The sequence below is a fragment of the Colius striatus genome, assembly GCF_028858725.1.
Source record: "Colius striatus isolate bColStr4 chromosome 17 unlocalized genomic scaffold, bColStr4.1.hap1 SUPER_17_unloc_3, whole genome shotgun sequence".
NCBI lineage: Eukaryota > Metazoa > Chordata > Aves > Coliiformes > Coliidae > Colius > Colius striatus.
In genome coordinates, this window is record NW_026908393.1 from 14,887 (window position 1) to 36,347 (window position 21,461).

The 21,461-nt window shown below is 42.2% G+C and overlaps 1 protein-coding gene across 1 annotated transcript; it reads left to right on the plus strand.

Moving 5' to 3' along the window:
- Nucleotides 1-301: 301 nt before the first annotated feature.
- LOC133629014 (inositol monophosphatase 2-like) lies at nt 302-19,538 on the plus strand. The gene is given in 9 exon segments (XM_062019608.1): nt 302-340; nt 534-851; nt 7,050-7,183; nt 11,578-11,682; nt 14,031-14,076; nt 14,913-14,965; nt 18,350-18,508; nt 18,691-18,842; nt 19,423-19,538. Coding segments are annotated over 9 exon segments (1,122 nt in total).
- Nucleotides 19,539-21,461: the final 1,923 nt, after the last annotated feature.

Here is a 21,461-nt window from a genome sequence, read left to right on the forward strand (position 1 = left end):
GATGGGCGATGCCAGCCGCCAGCTCTTCCCTCCGAGCGGCGATAACGCTGGCGCCCGGCCTGCCGTTCCCTGGGACCGCCCTTCGCCCCGGCACACCAGCGGGCCCCGGGCCTTCCGGGCCCGGCTCACAGGAGCCACGGGGCGCTGGTACCCCCGAGGGGCGCTCGGGCTTGCGGGAAGAGGGGCTCGTTATCTCGGAGGAAACTAACGCCTCAGCCCCAGCCCCAGACTGGGGAGCCCAGCCTGGCCGGCGGTAACGGCCGCTGTGCCATGTCGGGCGAGGGGCGGCTGGGCCACGGCAATGGCGGTGGCGGTGGCGGCGGCAGTGCTGATGGCGGCGGTGCGGGGCAGGCCGGGCCGGCGGCCTCTCCGCCACATCCTGCCCTCGGCGGCTCGGCGCGGCCTCGGCGCTCCTCTCGGAGGCCCCCTCCCCGCCTCTCCCGGCCCTTCTCCGGCCCCGGGGCTCAGCTCCAGTCAGCGCCCAGCAGGCAGGCGCCGCGTTGTAGCCCCGCCTTTCCCATTGATGGCGGCAGCCGCCGGGCCGCCTCCCTCCGGCCCGCTCCCCCCAGCGGGGAGGCGCCACGGCGCGGAGTGACAGCGGCGGCTGCGGCGCACCGGGCGGGCGGGCGAGCGGGCGGCGGTGCGTGGGCCGGCCGCCCTCCTCCGCGGCCGCTCCTCGGCGAGGAGCCGGGCCCTCCGCGGCCCCCTGCCCCGGCCCGGACAGCGGAGTCGCCGCCGCTAGGAAGCCGTGCGAGGAGGAGGAGGAGGAGGTGGGGGCGGTGGCCGGCGGCGGGGACCCCTGGAAGGAGTGCGCGGAGGCGGCGGTGCAGCTGGCGCTCCGCGCCGGACAGGTGAGAGGATCGCTCCCCGCCCGCGCCGCGGAGCGCTGCCCGGCGGCGGGACAGGGGCGCGGAGAGGCTGGGGGTGCGGAGCAGGCTGCCCTGCGGCTGGAGCATCCTTCTCCCAGGCGGCCGTACCGGCTGCGCTTCGAAATGAAAGAAAGAATTGTGCTAGAGGCGGGCGGTTTGAGGAAGCGCCGTGTGGGCTTTAGGCTGGTGGGGCAGAGCTGGCGGGTAGGTGGCAAGCGGGCCAGGCCCCCGCTGCCGGAGACCCCGGCCGTCCCCTTCGGCCACCCCCTTCGGCCGCCCCCTTCGGCCGCGGGGGTCACGTCCAGCTAAGGACGAGGAGCCCCTTCAAGTGAAGGCTGGTTTATTTTGTAACTGGAAGTATTCTGATTTCACTTCAATAATACGGTGGAAAGAACTGTCAGCGTGAAGGTGGTTTTAGTAACTTTTTCAAATGTACACCGAGCGTTTATTCTATTACTGTCACGTTTTGAAGTGTGTGGTGATGTTAAGGTTGAATTTGTGTATAACTGAAGCTTTACGCTGTGGTGCCTTTATCCAGAATGTTGTGTATGTGCACGTTCCAGGACCAGCATTTAGTTTTGAGCAGCTCGTGCAGAGAAAAAATGCCCGTGTCAGGGAGGCTTTTTCTTCTTCTTTTACATACCGGTGTCTTCAGAGTAACTGAATTTCACTTGCTGGGGATAAATCGGCAGTGGCCTTGCAAAGATCTCCGTTAGCTTAGTTAAGATCCGTGTTTTGACACAGCAGAAGGTTGGTCATCTCAGGAGACATCCTGGCCGCACTGTGCGCAGCAGCAAAAATTGCACCAACTCTACCAGAGCCAAGAAATGGGATCAGCAGATTGTTCAGATGAGAAACTGAGTAAAACACAAACCTCAGCAACATGTATTTCTCTTCTGCTTCCATCTGCTCTATTTTGAAACTCACGTTGTATCTGTACACTATGATTTAAGAGCCTCCCTTTTCTATCTTGAGTTTAGGACCTGTAACTTTTCCTTAATGTGTGTTATTAAATGTATTTTCTCCTTAGTAGAAAGACACACACAAAGATGGAACAGAATGCCAGAGGAGAGGAGACTTGTTTTAGTAATACAAGGGAATAAGTGGATAATCCAAATTGGGATGACAGGTCATGCTCTCACAGGCTCTCCAAACAGCAGTGTCTCCAGCATACTCATTCTGCCAGCCATTTCACAGGAGAAACTCATGACTTGCTCACAGCCATAACCATCTCCAGACATTTAAATTGCCTAGAAGACCACAGCTGAGTACCTCTTCCTGGAAGATATAAACATGCCAGAAAATTCATCCTGGTATCTTTTTAGCTCACAATTTGCCATCGCTACAGTGCAACTGGCAGGAAATGCCCAATTCATCGGCAGCCCAAATTTAAACCAGTCAAAGATATTGTTTAAGTAGGACTTTGGAACTGTGTCGGGTCTTTATTAACTTTGTAACGTTAAGGTATGTTTTTAGTTCCAAAACCCATCAGAGATTCTTGTGGAGGAAAAGGTGCAAATAGGGCTGTATCTTTTATTTAAGTGTCAATCCACTTCTAGCTGTCCCCAAAAGAGTCTAGAGACAAGAACACAAAATGCAGTGTGATATAGGTTTGGTAGGACTGGATTTTTGTTGAAAGTTGACTGATCAAATGGGTCACCAAAAATAGTCGATTCCGCTGGTCATGTTCATCTTGTTCTTCTGCTTCTCTTCCCACCCCTCAGAGCTCTCCACTTTTGCCTCCATTGCTAGAAGTCTGCTTGCACTCTTTCTCCCCAGATCTGCCTCCTGTTTCCATGCCTGCTTGAAATGTCACCACTTTAGCCTTGCTTTTAAGGCCCTCCATTTTTCAGGACCATGGCAGGTTAGGAAGGCTTGGAATCATTAGAAAGTTTCTAAAAGAGACTTGGTGCAGGGGCCAACCTAAAGAAAGGCATGCAGGTCAAGATTTTGAATTTTTAGGGAAATGTAGACGGTAATACAATTTCCTGGTGTCCCCTTTTGTCCCCAAACGTGACTGTTTGGTTTACATTTCATGAGTTGGAGTAAAATGTATCTTCGTTCCAATGGATCGACATCTATGCTTTGGTATAGTTTCTTCTAAACTTCAAAGGCCATTAAAGAAGTGATTGCTTGAATATTTGTCAAAAGTTGTGTTGCTGGAATAACTTCTATTCCCAGGTTAAAACTGTGACATTCTCGCCCATCCTCTTACTTAGTTTCATTATTTTTATGAATGATCACAGACTCTCATTTAATACGTATGGCTTTTTCATAATGAGAGTGGCCATGGTTTTGTAACCTTGGTAATTGACCTGCATGAAAATGATGCAAAACCTGCTCTGTGAGGCCACATGTAATTGCACTTTTTGAAACCATTCTTCTGCAAGGTCTTCTATGAGTATGCTCTGCTTGCTGTATTCATGAGACTGTGCTTGTTGGTTTAGTATGACTTTTTGCTTAAAAAAAACCAGCATCCTTGATGCTGTTGAGAGCACTGAGTAATATTTGCAGAGTTCTCTGAGATTACAGTCAGAGAAACTTCACCAAAATGAGTGATGTACATATGGGTGAAAAAAAGGGTAAGAAACTCAGACTGGAAGCCATCACATTCAGTCCACACTAAGTACTTTTTGACTCTTTTTTTCAGAGGATATTTTTGTGAGGCATAAGAGACCTCACAGAATCCCACTGAAAAAAAAGGCATATCCGCTGATTCTAAAAAGCCAAAGTCTTTTTCCCCCATATTTGCACCCAAGGGATATTGTTAGGCTGTTGTCTATGGAACACAGACAGTTTTTTTTAACAAACTGGATTGATATTTCCTAAATTGTTTGCAGATAGTTATCCTTTTTATCTAGATGTTTAATTATGTGTTTGGGCAAATATTTCAGGACAATGTTGCAGGCAAGTAAAACCAACTTGGAATTCCCAGGATAAGGTGAGATAAAATACTTACCACAAGGACCTCACTGGAGGTGGCTGTCCTGGCAGGTACTGGGGGAGAAGGCGTCTTTTCCCTCTGTCCTCTTCATTCTCCTTTGTGTGAATTAGTTTCACAAAGGTGTTAGGAAAGGAGAAGTCCAGGACCATGACTGCACTGTGCCCTGCTCCGTGGGAAATGAAGAAGGGAGAAGGACAACTTCGCTCTTGCTCTGTGATGTGGTCTTCGTGCATGTACTGCTTGATGTAAATGCCCATCACTTTGCATAACACCCCCCCCACCAAATGCTCCCAGACAGGGTATTAGGATAAGATCTAGGCAATTCTTTGTTAGAGGGAAGGCAGCATGGGATAAGTGTTAAGTGGCTCTGCTGTAAATAACCACACTCCCAAAAACCAGCTGCTTAGAAATTGTTGTAAAATTTCCAGTCTAGATACAACCTATAATAGAGTATAAAAGACATTTACAGACAAAATACAGCATCTTGGTTGCCAGTTTTGTTGTACAATAGTGATAAGGAACAATCAGCAGTTTTCATTTCATCAACCTGTAGTTCTTCACCTGTAGATCTTTCACTTACCTATTGTCTGTTAGAAAGAGAGAAGCTTTTCTGGAGCTTCACGCCCAGCTGGGAAGACCAGGCAATTGCAGTAGGTGTCTTCAAACCTTGTTGTAAGGCTTCTGCAAGGAAAGGAGCTGAGTGATGTTGTTGGAGTAGTCTGAGGCCCCGGGCTGTAATACTCTGTAGGTAGATGATTTTTAGGGATTATCCAACATAAGCTGAATTCTGGACTACTCTGAGCTATTTGATGAATTTGTGAAGAATAAAGCTGTTTCCCCAATGATGCAGGGAATGTGGTCTTTGTGGGGGACACTAGCTTGGATTGCATACCTATACAAGCTGATGCAAATGCATATGAGTCCCTTTTGTCAGACCCTTCCTAGAATGCAGAGAATTATCAGGGATGAATCCATCCCATGGCACCACCACAGGTGAGCTGATGCAGATGGTGCCCATATGTAGCTGATGACCTCAGCATAGCATTGTGACTTCCCTTCTTCTGCTCTTCCCTTGACACATCAGTTACACAAGAGGCAGGGAGAAGCAGCACATCGTAGGACTGGGTAATGTGTGTCACAGCCCCTCAGCACAGGTCTGCAGAGGAAGAGAGAGGTGAGAAGGCCATCAGACACTGCTTCTGATCAGTCACACCCTTGCATAAGTCGCACCTCCAAAGTGACTGGAGCTTCAGGCTGGCACGTGCAGATCAACAGAGAAACAGAGTTAAAAATGGTCAGGAGCAATTGGAGAAAGGGTCAGAAATGAAAAATAATAAATTCAGTGCTGAGAGGTGCAAAGGATTGTGTTAAAAAGGGAGAGATCAAGTGCTGGATCACAGGGTGAAGAGCAACTGACTGCAGAGAACAACCACAGCAGAGAGCTTGCACCTCTCTTGTTTTTGCAGCAAGGCTCAGGTGTGATCTCACTCCCTCGTTGAGCACATACTGATTTAAATGGCTACAAAAATCTCCTTAATCTTATATTAAAACTGAGTAGAAGTCAAAACCATGGCACTGCTAAGAAGTTGTTGAAATCTTCTCTATTAAAAGGAGCATATTCCTCATCTATTTCACTATGCAGAGTTCTGAGCCCTGTTCTAAGCAGGGCATTTACTTGTGTACAGGCAGTATAAAAGTAAAGAACAATTAAATTGTAACAGAGTAGCATTTTTTTAGAATACACAACCAAGATGGCTGTATTGTTTTGAATTTTACTTTGTACTGAAGAGGAGCTCGAGGGCATTCCTAGAGTTGTGCTTTTATGCTCCTACAGCAAAACCTTCAAGAAAACCATGGAGGGCATTGAGGGGAGTAAAAGAAGTAAGTGTAGTTAATATTTTTATATACAATAGTGAAGCTCTGCAAGACGTCAAGCTGAAAAGTTTTAACCTGCCTTCACAAGCTCAGTAAATAGGCATAACTAGTGTTTTGAATACCTTCATTAGACACCTTCTGTACTAAAGCAACAGTTGGCCATATCCATTACTTGGCAGAACAATCAGCACACTCTTCAAACACAGTATTTTCTACTATGAAAACCAAGAGGCGAGACTGAAATTTGGGAGTTGCTGGTTCCCCTTCCCATGCAGCACAACTGTTTTCTTTGGTCATCAAGCATTTCTCAACACTTTAAAACTACTTTGATATTTGGAATAGTAGTGGATAGTGGAAAATTAGTTAAACAATTGAAATATTTGAAAGTTTTGGAAGGGACTTGGAATATTGGTCTTGTTGCTGCCAGTTTTAGTTAATATAATTCTGTACAAATAAGAGGTGTTTAATGTTTGGGAGTTTTTTTTGTTTTCCTAATTTCAAATAGTTTATCGTTTTCACTGGTTATAAAAATAAGTCAGCTCCATTTGCATCCTGCCTTCTTATTTTAATGAAAGAACAGAAAAAAACCAGAAATAAGATGGGAAAACTAGAAGAAAGCTTTTAACTGTTTTCCCATATGTGCATTTGCAGTTGATGTGGTTTAGTTCTGAGTTTATAACAGCTAAATCCTTAAAAAACATGTCAAAGACTTTTCTAGAAGAGTCCAGGGTTAGATCACTGGTTCCATACCTAGGGAAAAGTCTTAAGTTTTTTGTTTTATTAAAGACATAGAAATTCTTTGGGAATTAGTGGGTGGTCAGCTCTTGAAGTTCCAAAAACCCATATACTCGAGATAAAATAAACTTTGTGTGTTTTCACTGGCAAAAAAAAAAAAAAAAAAAGAAACAAGTGGGGTTTGCCTTATTGCATGTCTTTTAAAGTAAGAGAGCAGTGGGGTATTGACCCTGTAAATTAAAGAAAAGAAAAGAAGCAGAGGGAGTTTCCATGAAAAATTCCTGAGTGTTAAGGCTCTTTCTTATCTTACATGTATTTTTTGTAATTTCCTAATTGGCTACAACTGCCATCATCCTTTTATTCTCTTAGTTGCGTTCCGTTCCTCAGTCCCTTTCTGAACTGTCAAGAGTGGTTCTCACAGAATGATTCAAAATGGTGTGTTTCCAAAGACTACTCATTAGCTCAGAAGGACTTTTTTAAAAAGTCAGAAGAATGAGAACACACTCTGGTAGAATTAGGCTTACAGTTGTTTTTTCAGGATTAGGTATAATTTTTCAGTAAATATATTATTTTAGTGTGCACTGGATGAATGGCCAACAACTATGGTCTGTGAACTTCTGTTTCAGATTATTAGGAAAGCTCTAACAGAGGAAAAACAAGTGTCCACAAAGACATCTGCTGCAGATCTTGTAACAGAAACTGATCATTTTGTGGCAAGTTGAATTATTTCTGTTCTGAAAGAGAAATTTCCTTCCCACAGGTGAGTGCCTATGGGATGATTTTTTTTTCCTTTAAGAGCTAAATATCTGACTGGCACTTCAAGGGAATTTTAAAAGTATCTATTTCTCATGTATATTAACCTATTGCTGTTGGACATTTTCACAGGACTCCTTTGTTTAAGAAGTATTACTTCCCTATACGTAGTACTTTATATTTTATTATCTTTATGTTTCTTAAGATATATATTGAATAGTCGTGTTTCCCCTCTAGGGGTATCATGTACAAAGGTTCCATGTGGATCTCCACTGATCAGTCCTCTAGTGTATAAGAATTCTTCCCAGGATATCTATTAAAATATAGTTGAAATTAATGATAGCAAATGTCCTGTCCTACAGACCTTTCTTCTGCTTTCTTTTGCCATGATAGGTAAGCATTTGCCAAATCAGGACAAGTACCGTATTTAATCACATCCACCCTGTGTTGTATGGAGTCCTAAAATGAGTGAGGAGCAGAGTTGTTTATCGTCATCATTTGATGCATGTACATGAAGAGATTATAAATTAGTATATGGGGTGTCAACCCAAGGTTTTAAAAAGAGATCAAATTATTGGCTTCTCTTGAATTATTATGGTCAATTTGAAAAATAACCATTCCTAGCACCTGTGCAGAATAGAGAGAGATTCTATGAGTTGTCTGGGTTTGGTTTGATGCAGAGGGTCTGCATCAAACATTTGACTTCAGTCTACATGGATAAAATGAATCTTCCTGCAGAGCCAGTGCAGAGCCTGTGTATCCTTTAAATGCTGTATGACTTCTTTCTAACTGTGTGCATCTCTGACAGAGATGAGCCTTACACTCCAGCACTGTGCAGAAATCAACAAAGATGAAAATCTGGAGGGCTCAGCTACTAATCTGGTTATCGACAATGCTGCTAGGAAAAAAAAACCCAACACCCCACCATAAGAAGGAACAGAAAAAACATTGTATACTAAATATGGCTTTCTAAATACGTGTTGTGTGTGATCACATCCTGAAGCAGTACTGTGCAGCACAATGTGTGGTTCTTGGCCACCATTCTCAAGAGAGTGCCAGGCTTTACGAGCCTATTATTTGTGTAATATTCCTTCGACTATTGCTGCCTGTGCTCCTTTCTCATCTCCACTCCTGTGTTGTGGGGTTTTTTTGCCTTGAACAGTCTGCCAGAGAACGTAAAACATACACATAAAATAAGATTCATCAGAAGTGCTTAATTGAACTCAGAATGGGAACAAAAGTTTTAAGGTCAGTGTAAGACCTAGAAACTGAAGAATCCCTGACTTTATTAACTCTGTACAGTTAGCTTCTGACTTTATAGGCAAATGAAGGAATTGCTATTTCTTCAGTATTTTGCTGATGTTGGTTATTGGGTTTGGTTAGAGTTTGTTCAGACAGTAAATGCATTTATGTTAAACAATTGATTAAACTAGATTTAACTAGACTAGATTAAAACATTTGCAATGAGGAGTCCACAGTAGCAATCAAGGTTTAAATTCAAGTAAAACAAAAACTTCAAAAGATCGTGCACACTTTGTTTAGTCTGTTACTTAATCTTGCTGTTGGAAGCATTCTGCTACTTCTTCTCTCTTGATTCTTATGTTCTCTGAATCAACAAATGTACCTTAAGAGGAACATTAAAAAGTAAAAAAAAATTACAATACATTAAAAATTTAAAAGGGTTCTCATGAGAATCTGTGCCATTTGCACTGTGACAGTGATGAGTCTTGAGATATTGGACGTGTACCCAGAAGTAAAGAGAAGTATTAGGAAAACACGTGAAAAAGAGAATTCTGTCCCACGTTTCATTCTTCTTCTCTCCACTTGGTTCAGTGATATGTATCATCCTCATTCACACTTCATCCAAGTTTTCATCTCTCACCACCCTTTGGTACTCTGACATCCTTCAAGTGAGTTTTTTCAAAAGGGGATTTTTCCGATAGATCTTTGAATTGTGGATAGGCACAGCCTGAAAGGCTGTATTGTTACACAAGTTGTCATCTTCAGTTTTAATTGTGGCCTTAATCCTGTAGACATTACAACCACGACACAGTCATTATAGAGAGTGACATCCAGCACTAGCTTCCTGGCCTTCTGCTCTCAGGCCTCCATACGGGGATAGGTGAGGGGACAGCCCTGGCTTGAACCTCCTGCATTCTACTGGATGACACCCTTGCTGCAGGTTTCAGCACTTACTATGCTACAGGTTTCCCTGCTGTTCCAACAATGAGTTTCAGAGTGGCACCATGGTAAGAACAGATGTATGATGAGAGTTGGCTAAAATCACTGGACTCATTTTCAGTGGGAGAAAACTTTAATCCAGATTTAAGGAGAGCTCATAGGCTGTCAAATTAACTACTGTGATAACATGGCTATACCTCCTGCTTCTCAAGCTGTTCATAAAATTTTGTCTCCAGTATTTCAAGCCAAGTGTTTTGCTTAGTTTGCATATTTTTACAGGACAGGAAGCCATAGAACAACACATCTCACGTTGACCTTGAGCAACTGTCACAGTTCCTAGTGTTGTATAACAGCAAGGGGCTTACTTTAAACTGTTAGCCCAAATTTCATTAAATGTGTAGCTAATTTATCCTGCATCCATTTTGGAAAAAATATTCTTGGACATCAAGACTGTATCAATGGCACTGCTGTTCCTCAGCTTCATGTTAGCATTTCTGTATGTGAGGACTGCAGCGTCACATCCCAGTGCAGGAAAAGGTGAGAAACAGACTTACAATACTTGAGAGCAAAACAACTCACACAGAAGTAGTCTTGTCTTTAAAGAGGTTACCATTTCATCTGTCTTGAACTGGCAAGGAAACAGCTACAGTTCAGGCTTTGGCTGTGGGGGTTGGCAGAGGGTTGAAGCAGAAGCATAATTTATGGAGAAGGTGGACAGTCTGAGAATGTGCTCCATCTGCAAGAAGATGAGCTTCCTCTGCAGCCAGTAGCACAGCCAAAGTGTGTGGTTGGGTTTATATGCTAATTACAAGATTTGTAAAAGATTTGTATCATTTGTCAAAATTATACAGCACCATGACAAAATAATGAAATATTTACAGCAAACAGTCTGCAAAATGTTACGTTTGAAAGAATTCCAAACGCTTGTTCTAGTCTTTCTCATTTCTCAGTTCCACACCAAGACTTTTCCTTCAGCTTTAATAGAGATGAAAATCCTAGTAAACATTTCCTTCTTCCCTCTTCATACCAACTAGGGGCCTATAATGCCATCAAAACAGTACTTTTTTTACTCAGGGAAAGCATTTGGAAAGTTCACAAAGTCTCCTCCTGTGTTGTCTGCGGAACATTTTAAGCTCACAATTGCAAGTGCTATGTGGCATCATGCAGCACTTGTTGAGAGCACAAGAAAAAATAGCTGCTACTCTAGCCCTGGGCAAGCAGCTATTTTATTTTATTGGGTTTTTTTTTTTCTCTTTGTGTCATCAAGAGGAGTTTTTTCATCTTCAACTGTTTGGAGGAGATTCTGAATACCACTACCAGCTATTTGAATGAGAAACCAAAAGCAAGATTGAGTGCTAGCAGTCTGATTCTGCACCTTCTGTACATGCAGCACTTAATTCAGATCTTTGAGAGTGACAGCTGCACAGCACTTAAAGAAACAGGCCGTGAGCAGTTCATGGGAGAGCAGGGATAATTAAGGTCAGCAGGAAGTGTACCAGAACTGGATGTTCATTTCCCAGGGAAAAAGGAGGGTATCTACTGAAGGAAAAGGATATCTACTGAAAGAAATTTGGACAGAACAACAGAACAGAAGATGAGCTCAGATTTCAATTTGTGCCTTCTGCATCCAAACAACAAAAAACCAATAACTTGTTGATTTTCTCTAGGTCACGGGAAAAAGAAAGTTTAGCTTTGTAAACCTCATTTCTCGAGTCAGTCTACTGTAAAAAATTCAAGTAGGAGTGAGATTGTGGATTTTCTAAGAGTGTGTTATTTCCTAATGACTGAATTTGGCTGCAGAAGAGAAGCAGCTACAGTTTGCAGTTTATATTACTTACTGCAATAGACAGTCCTAACCCATAAAATGACATTCTGCATTAAAAAACTCCTTCTGAAGTTCCAGGGGTGCCAGTTTAGATCCATTGTTGTATTCATTTTCATGACTTTTTTATATTTTGGGAAACATAAATGGAGTCCCTTTTTACCATGCAAAATAGTGTGCTATGAATTTGAGAACTCTCCTTCAAAGTTTCTATGAAAGCTCCTTATTCCGAGAAGAAAAAGCAGTATGTACGTTTATACATATAGATATAGATATAAAAATTAATTAAAATATACAGATATTAAAAATTAAGTATCTCTTCAAAAAGAGAAAGATGGAATTTGTCTTTTCACGTCACATCTCTAAACCACACTTGTTTTACTCCACACCAAATGCAGGTTTATTGCAGAAGAGTCCACTGCTGCTGGTTCAAAATGTGTCCTCACTGACAGTCCGACCTGGATTATTGATCCTGTTGATGGAACGTGCAACTTTGTGCACAGGTAAGTGGACAGTGAACTGGGAAGTACATAAAAGAGCAAAATGTAGCTTCTCACAAAGCCTCTCTTCTTCTTGAAAATGTTTTACCATGGTAGATTTATTCCATTGTCTTGTAAGTAGGTGTCATGCTGTCCTGGTTTCGGCCCATCAGGGAACAAAGACCACGATTAGCCTCAAGTACCGAAGAGGCTGAGAATTGCTCGAGGGCAGGGAGGGCTTAATTGCTGCTTAAGGTTCAGGACAAAACAGACCAGGCTACTTGGTTTGGGGAAGAAAACAGAAAATAATTTAATGCAGCATCAACTAAAACATACCCACAAAAACCCAAAACATAACCAAAACGAAACAAAACAACACAGAGGAATACGTCAATGAAGAGTCCAACCAGCCTTTTTAAGAACACCTTCCCGCCACACCTCCCCTCTTCCCGGGCTCAGAGCCCTGATCCCGGGGTTTTTACCTTGCCCCCCACCCTGAACGGTTCGGGGGGGCAGGCAGTGGAGGTCTCAGTCAGTCTGCTCCCAATAGCTTCTGCCGTCTGTCCCTCCTCAGGACGGGTGAACTCCACACCAGTCCTCCCTGCGAGTCCGTGGGGTAACTCACACACATGGCAGCCCTGCACGGGCTGCTCCGACGTGCACCCATTCCAAAGGCTGCAGCTCCTCTCTGCCTCTCGTGTGGGGCTGCTCTACGGCGTGCAGGCTCTCCAACACGGCCTGGGCCATGGCCGTCTCCCCACACAGTCCCTCGCCCGTCCGGGCTCACTCACATGGAGCTGCTGGTGGCTCTCAGTCCTGCCACGGATCTCCACAGGTTTCAGGGGCACAGCTTGCATTCTCGCCACGGCCTGCAGAAGGGTCTCCGGTCTACTGCTCCTCCTTCCTTCCTCCTCTGGCTGAAGGGTCCGCGTGGTCGCCTCCATCTTGTATCCCTCTTACACCTCCCGACCCGCATTCCAAATTCCCGTCCCCTAAATAGTGCTGGCAGAGGCGCCAGATTGGCCCAGGCGGGCCGGAGGTGGGTGTGAACCCAGGAGCCGGGGGAGAGTCCGCAAACTCTTTACCGGGTCTTCACTGCAACCCGCTCCCCCTGTTACTAAGCCAAAAGCTGCTCCTTGCTAAACCAGAACACATGCCTTTATCTTTTTGTAGCTCCCTTAGTGTATCTGAGGGAGTGTGTGTTTGTGCTGGGGAGAGCTCTATACTGTTATCTAAAGGTAAGCTAAAGTTTCTGCTGATTGCTTAATGGCCCACAGCTCTTGACTCACAGCTTGTTTATATATAACCGCACATGAACATGCAGAGGCTTGAGCTGAACTGGAGGAACAAGGCTGTGCTATGATGACATTTGGCCTAACGCCTTATGTGGTTGTTACCTATTCCTTGTAGTGGTGACGTTTTCTCCCTTTCAAATACAAGTGCTTCAGTTTTCCTAAGAAGTACAACCTTTGCACATATGTAAAGTAGAAAAAACAAAGTTGTACATAGATACTGTTTTTAGACTTACAGAATACTGCTCTGCAAAAGTAAATCTAGGGCTCGTTCTCACAGAAGTGCAAAACCTTTAATTCATCATTTAAGTCCTAGAAGTTGTAAATGAATGACTGCTTGTAATACTTCTGCTTAAAATATGTTCTGCCTTGTACTTTGTGATGTAACATAACTGCAGTTTTCATTAAATGAGAACAAAATAACTTGTTGGTGCAATTCCCTAGAATTCAAGGGGAGGTGGAGGGATGTCATGTGCTTTTCTTCAAGTGACATTTTCTCTTACTAGCAATATTTCCTGAGCCTTGCCTTCACAACTCTTTTTAAAACTTGTTTTTAAGAAATGAATTCCTTTCATTGTTTAAAGTGTAATAATTATACTTTAGTCAAAAGGAGCAAATTAAATACATGATGGTGACTGATGAAAGAGAGGGTAGAGGAACTGGTTTCTCCTTACGTTGATGTCAGCAGCAAGGTATCTGTGCAGCTGGATTGCTATCTCTGATGCTTGAACTTGAACAGATTGTGCTCTTTAAAGTGATGACTTGTTATAACAACAGTGATGATTTTATACTGGGTAATTCAATTACACTAAGGCAAAAAGATCACTAAAATATACAACGCGTTTCGTGTAAAAAGCCTGGTATCTTCCTGTGCTTATTTCTTGCCTTCTCCAATAGTAAATTCAGTTTTAACGACACTGACAAAGAGGACAACAAAGGAGAAATAGTACAATGCCAGGAGCATTTTGACACAAGTAAAACCACAGAGCTCCATGTGGGTTTTTTTTGCCTGAGGGAGTTGCATAACGAGTAAGTCAAGAGATTTTTCATTAGTGATGGGTCTTTTCTTATTTTTCACAGATTTCCGACAGTGGCAGTGAGCATTGGATTTGCTGTTAACAAAGAGGTATGAAGTATGTTCTTTAAGATGAGTGTCTGAGATGTGGGTAGAACCCTCAAAATCACATGGGAACTTTCAATAAAATACTTTTAGAAAGAAGCTAGCCACTACTCAGGTTTTTCCACCCTTTTTTAATTCATGTGGTCATACTCTACTAGTCTAAAATGATAGTCCTGCAAAACCTACTTGTGCAAACTGGCAATTGAAAGATAATTCTTACAAATTATTATAAATATTATTATAGGATTTATGTGGGGAAAAAAGAGAGTACTGACGTGGGCAAGGTTTTGTAAGACAAAACCGTGGTGAGTTAAATAATAGTGTTGCCTATTTGTAATTGAAACACATCTCCCAGTGTTCTTATATTAGCATTATTGCTTCTTTCCTACAAGCGGTATCTGTGAAGGCTAACTGCTGCTGTGAGGCAATTCAGAACTGATTTCTGTTAAGACCTCTCTGAACTTATGGGCCTAGTTAATTTAATCTACCTTTATGGTTTTCTTAACATGGAGAATAAGTGTATTTCCCACGAGAGCTTGATTATTGGCGGGGGGGTGGGGGTGTGTTAAGTATCCAGCCTTCATATGTGCCATTTTCAGTCTCCTAGCTATACCCGATCACGCTACTGCCTTTTCTCTGTATGTTGTCAGCTTACAGTTTGATATATACAGAAGAAGGAGCTATTCAAAGGAATGTACCTTTTTCAGACTAATTGCATGATCTCAAATACATGTATAGCTGTAAGTGAAGCCACCAAGAGTTCCATGCAATAACAACATAGTTTTCAGGTGCGCTAGTGCCTGTTACTGGTTTAAACAGCACAATGTTCTGTACTTCTCTAGTTAGACTTTTCAAACATGGAATCTGCAGAGAAACACTTCCATGCTTTTCTGAAGTTTGTTCATTCCCAAAGATCCTTTTAAATACTACATATTATTACCAGACAGCTTTCTCTAATATTTATGTTTTCTAGAACACCATCATGATTTTGATGCTGCATAATTTGGGTTATGTAAACTGAACAAAGCTGAAACAAAAATAAAGAATGATGTTAAATCTCCCTCAGTAAACAAATGGGAAAAGCAGAAAAAAGTATTAAGCTGAAAAGGAGCCAAAGTACACACAGGGGAACTGACCTGAATGTAAGCCTTGAATGGTACTGAAGAAATTCCTGCAAATGTCTTCAGGGAAAGAGTCTATTAATAGTGTCTTCCTCAAAAAAACCCCTTGCCAGATGCAATGGGAATGGTGAATCAAATTCAGAGTACTGTGTCGGCTGTGAAGTGTGTTATGCCTGTAGGCACACATGCTAACTGTAAACTAAAGGATGAGTGCTTCATTAGGGGTTCTTTAACAGCTTGCTTTTGTGTGCGGTATGTTTCAATATGCAAATAGCTAGCAATACTTCATCAACATTTTCATGGAATTATTTTATTGGTAAACCATGTTACAGATCTATCTGTTTGCCTAAGGATAACAGATAACAATAATCACATGTATGTAGTGAAGTTTTCTTTTAATCAATCAAAATGCAGATGAGAACAGACAGAAGCAGACATGTGCCAAAAATGTACATCGTTGTACACAGGAGGTGATAAAAAATTTATCCCAAAACCAGATATCGTGAATTTGAAACACAGTAAATTCAAGCAATTGAACATACAGACTTGTTGTAGTGCCTCAAGCAGACCCTCAAAACTTCCCTGAAATTTGGGAAGTTTAACTATTCACCTGGATTAATTATGAGCTGGATCTCCCTATTTGGAGAGTTGTAATGTCAATGACCCCTAAGATTTTAATCCTTGATTATATAACACCTTTTTTTTCAGTGCTTGAATATCTCATGTTCCACAAAAGCCCGTGCTGGCAGAGACTAAAAACATGTGCTCCCATTTGGGCTGGCTGAGCCACTTTTGAAATGGCCTCACTCCTTTTTGCAGTCAGAGAGTTCTGGTTTCCAGATGGGCAAGGAACAGTTTTGGCACGTGCCACTTTGTCTTCCTTTCTCTGGACATCCAAATCTAGAACAAAGCAAGGAAGTGGACCTTCTGCCCTTGCAAGTGCTTTGAAATTTGCCTTTGTTTTGAGAGACATAATTTGGTGGTGGCCAGTTTCACTAGTGAAGATGGATCTTCTTTAGTCTCACTTCTTTTGATGTTTTAAGTATATAAAATCACAGTTGCTCTTCTTCTGTGAGGACTGTGGCTTCAGTGAAATAAACCAGCCCTGTGGAAGAGAGGGTGTGTTTCCCTATGCCCACCACTGGAAGTCAAGCAGCCTTCACCAATGCATGATGTGTTGGAGGTCTAGGCTGTCACGTTACTTCATGCCTTTTGTTTCTAGGAAATGTGACTGTTGGATAACATTGATCTGCGCTATACATTTATTATTCACATGTAATCATTTGAAATCACAGTCCAGGCAAACACTCTTCTTTGTCAATGCCAAATTTTGTAGAGGCCTGGCATGGGAGTCCAGGCATCAGGATGCACCTAAATGAAGGATCCATCTTCCCTTTGATCTTGAATGGTGTTTCTTCTCATGCTTAGGTTCAGGTCAGGCCTTGTATGTGCTTCTGTGGTCAACAGAATTGTTCTTTTCCTCATAAATCTATCCGTATCACCATTAAATCTCTTCTACCAAGCCTCCTTATTTTTCTGGCCTGTACTAATGTAAGGAGTAGCCTGTAAATTTTCTCCTGTACCCTGAATTCGTGAAACCCCACTGATACTTGATCAGCCAGCTCATTTTCCTAAACAGAGACCTCCCTCTTAGTCTCTTCAACTAATTTCTACCTATAGCCTTTATGAAAACTGAAGAGAGCCACTTATCTGTTAGAAATTCATTTTAGAACTCAGAAGAACAACTTAGTCATGACCTAGCTGTGACTGGTGTGGTATGAATGCTTGGTGCATTTCAGCAATGAGGCGTGCTTTAGATATTCTGTAATTATAACTTGGGCCTGTTATGCAAAATTATCTGAGGCAAATTGCTTTCACCATCCAGAGTTTTCACTGATGGCTAAACAATGAATACCCTGCAGCGTGCCTGGATGGGTGTTACTGTATTTGAATTCGATAATTTAAAAAGTGATTGTTAAATCTGTGTTCCTACAGTTATGCTTTGTGATATCTTGTATCTTTCAATCTAATGACGTACCTGTTGCTCACCAACCGTTTACCGCATTGCTAGAATCCATACTCTACTTCTGCAATACTAAATTCATTGTTAGCCTGTTTAATTAAATGATGTCTCCAGCCTAATTTGAGTTTGAAAACCCCCTTGCTACTTCTGCTAAGAATTTTCAACTTAGGCAATTAGCTGTAATAAGCAGGCAGCCGTTCTCTAGCGGAATGAATGCCTCGCCTTTAACCCACAGTAGAGGTGACAGCTGACACTTGGACACAGCCTAGTTACTAAGTAATGAACGGCTAAACCTTTGAGTTTTGTCATGCCTTTAATGCCTCCAAGTTCAGCTGGCACAACAGAAGCAGAGACACTTGGCATTTGATGAACCATCTCCATCTACATTGGCATACGCTTGTTATAGACTAGCAGTATGCAGATCTCAGAGGTGGACGACTTCAACACCTTGCAAGTCACTGTGGGTCTTTCCTTTGACTGTACACAAGGCTGACATCCTCATCTGCTGTGGGGCAGAATTGCCCTTGCTGAATGCAATACAGAAATAACACTCATATTAGTATTTCTTAATTAAGATACTGGTTTCATTTGTAATAGGTAAGGGTTCTTCTCAGTCATAAGGTGTCGTCAGTCTCTGAAATGTCAGAATGAGGAGGAGCTATTACTGAATGACTGGTGGTTTAGGTAGAAAGTTTCCTTTGCTCTTACTGTATTCCCAAATAGTTTATTAACAAATTTCATTGAAGTTCCCTATTCATGAAATCCTGTTTTCAAATATAATTAGATTAAAATCATTGCTAATCCCTCGTTTATTTTATTATGCTGGGTCCCCCGTTTATTTTTAGTTGACCGCTAATGTTAGTACATTTGCCAAAAGCTGACCGGTCAATGAAATCAAATGGTGTGTATAAAGAGAAGGAATGTAAGAAGGCATACTTCTTTTTAATCTTTCTGTTCTGGTTTTAAAAATATCTGTTTAGATCAGACTGTTTGGTATGAGAAATCTGGTCTTGCTTGAATTTTTATGCAAAGCTGTCACTTATCCTATGAAAGAGTTAGAGGTATAAAATTTGGGCATGAAAACTGTTTTATTGTGAAAAGTCCATTAGTGTTGTGTTTAAAAACAAATTTCTAGAATCTGCCTGGAAGCTGTTGAATTACTGGAAGCAACTGCCTACATTGCAGATATCTCGAAGGCCTTAATTTTAACAGAAATTGGTCCAAAACGTGACCCTGCGACTTTGAAATTGTTCCTTGGAAACATTGAGAGATTGCTCAAGGCCCAAGCACACGGGTAAGATATTTTACCATATATGTCTCACATTAGTGACCAAAAGTCATTAAAAGCACTCCCTCCCGCCCCCTGAAAGCAAAACCCAGACAAGTATGTGGCATGTTTTGCAATCTTGACACATAGGTTGAAATCAAAGGCCCTTTCTGCTTTCCATTACCATGTGTCCTTCTCGTGGGGTTTAGGGTCCGTGTGATCGGGAGCTCAACCCTGGCCCTGTGCCATTTGGCGTCCGGTGCTGCAGACGCCTATTACCAGTTTGGGTTACACTGCTGGGACTTGGCAGCAGCCACTGTCATTATTAGAGAGGCAGGTGGCACCGTGATAGACACTTCAGGTGAGTCAAATATCATTGTCTCTGTTGACTTTTGGGTGACCGAGTGGCTATTTTGGGGCAACTTGTGTTAACTCAATACAGTCTTCCTATGGCTCTACCTCATTTCTAGCAGCATCCTGTAGAAATGTCTGTACTCTCCACTAGAGTCTGGCTGATTATTCATGACACAGTGATGGAATTCCAGCCCAGGGTTTCATCACATCAAGATCTTCTGAGTCAAACTCTATTTTGATGACTGAATAATTCCTTTAAAGTATCAGATTTACAGTGAAGAACTAGCCCAGGAGAATGGTAGATGCATTCAGATTCCAAACAGATTTGGGGAGACATCCTCCTGAGAAAGGATGATTCCAGGTTATTATTTTACTCATTTAGACAGTACACATCTCACAGTAATTGTTTACTGGTGACTCCAGATAGGAGTTGCTGAATAAGATTGTCCTTCCCACCCCAAAAAGAGCCACGTATGAAATTGTTTCAGTGTTTCTGAACCTCCTGAATGACAACATGGTTTCTATTTCAGAACACATTGCCTTTTTACATAATGTAAGACAGTTCTCATGAATCCCCTTGTTCTCAGGGGGACCGCTGGATCTGATGTCCTGCCGAGTGATTGCTGCGGGCACCAGAGAGATGGCTGTGTTCACAGCTCAGGAATTACAAACCATTCACTACAGACGGGATGATGAAAACTAAATACTTAGCTATGGAGTCTACTCTCCTAAACTATGTTAACCTTTGCAAGATGGGTGGCTTAAATGGTACGTGATTTCAGCAGGATGCTTTCTGTGGAGATTGTCTGTGTCAAATATTTTTAATAAATTTATTACTATGTGGAAAGGCATAGGGAGATTTTTAAACCTCTAAGAATCTTGTTTCCTTTTGAATATGTATCTCTTTCAGCAGTATCTTTTTTATAAGATAGCATATTTTACTTGTAGTAAATTAGTCTCAAAATGAAGTTATCATTTCATATCTGTGGGGCTGATATTTAGTCTTTTGTAACACGCAGCTAAAAATGGAACTTTATTTTTACAGATGCAGATCTCAGGTAAACGAGCTTTAGGACTGTAGTAAGGACAAGTAGTTGAGAATGTGTGCCTATAATACCCTCGTTCTGTGATGCTTAAGAATGCAATAAAAGTGACGTTATTGTTTCCTAACTGTCATAGCTATATATCCATATATATGTATATCATAGAATCATTTTGGTTGGAAAGGTCTTTTAAGATCATGGAGTCCAACCACTAACTTCACACTGACAAGCCCATCACTAAACCACGTCCCTCATCTACACATCTTTTAAATATCTCCAAGAATGGGAACTCCACCACCTCCCTGGGCAACCTGTTCTGTTGTTTAACTAGCCTGTCAGTGAAGAAGGTTCTCCTAATATCCAATCTAAACCTTCCCTGGTGCAACTTGAGGCCTTTTCCTCTTGTCCTATCACTCATTACTTGGGAGAAGAGACCAACCCCCAGACTTCACTACCACTTCCTTTCAGGTAGTTGTAGAGAGTGATCATGTCTCCTGAGACGCGTTTACTCCAGGCTAAACATCCCGAGCTCCTTCAGCCTCTCCTCATAAGACTTGTACTCCAGACGCTTCACCAGCTTCATTGCCAGCCTCTGGACACACTCCAGCACCTCCATGTCCTTCTTGTAGTGAGGGGCCCAGAGCTGAACACAGTAGTTGAGGTGCAGCCTCACCAGTGCTGAGTACAAGGGGACAATCACTGCCCTGGTCCTGCTGACCACACTATTTCTGATACAGGCCAAGGTGCCATTAGCCTTCTTGGCCACCTGGGCATACTGCTGGATCATGTTCAAACAGCTGTCAGTCAACACTTACGTACATCCATGTATATCTGTGTGTATGTGTGTGTGTATAGATACACACCTATACACGTATATGCATGTATACATATACATATCGGTGTCTTGGATGCTCACAGCAATGTAGAGAATGCTTAGAAGAAAGCTAATATTTGAAGTTATTTTCAGGTAAAGAGCATAGGTTGTTTAGGTGGTTTTGGTGGGGGCTGTCCAAATGGCAAATAACAGAGCTGATCATGAAAAACGTGTCATGATTTTACAAACTGTCCAGGTAGTTCTTGTTTCCCTTCATCCCTCTGCATTGGGATAAACCATACTGTCCTACAGGCCTCTGTAAGATATTTAAACCTTTGAACTCTTACTACCATAGAGTAAGTGTAGTTAAAACCAGGAATATCAACTCCACTGAGTTGTTCACAATATTAATTACAACACGCAATAGTAGGCCAACAGAATAGAGCACAGTATCAAGGAGCTGTTGATTTTGGAGAAACTTGGAGCAGAACAGCAGGATTTGAACAAATTACAGGCAAGTTATTAAAAATATGAGATATGCTTGAAAAAAAGTTGTAAATCACATGCCCTTTCTCACAAAGTCGTAATCACACTTTTTGATTAGAGAAATGTGTAAAAACAGTTACATACATTTCCTAAATACACAGTTGCTGTCCATCCTCGTATCTAGCATTGGTGTTAATTCCCAGTTGATCATTTCTGTTCATATTAATTGTTAAGTTATGAGCACATGGAATATACAAGTGTGTCCAGAAAAGCAGTTGAGATT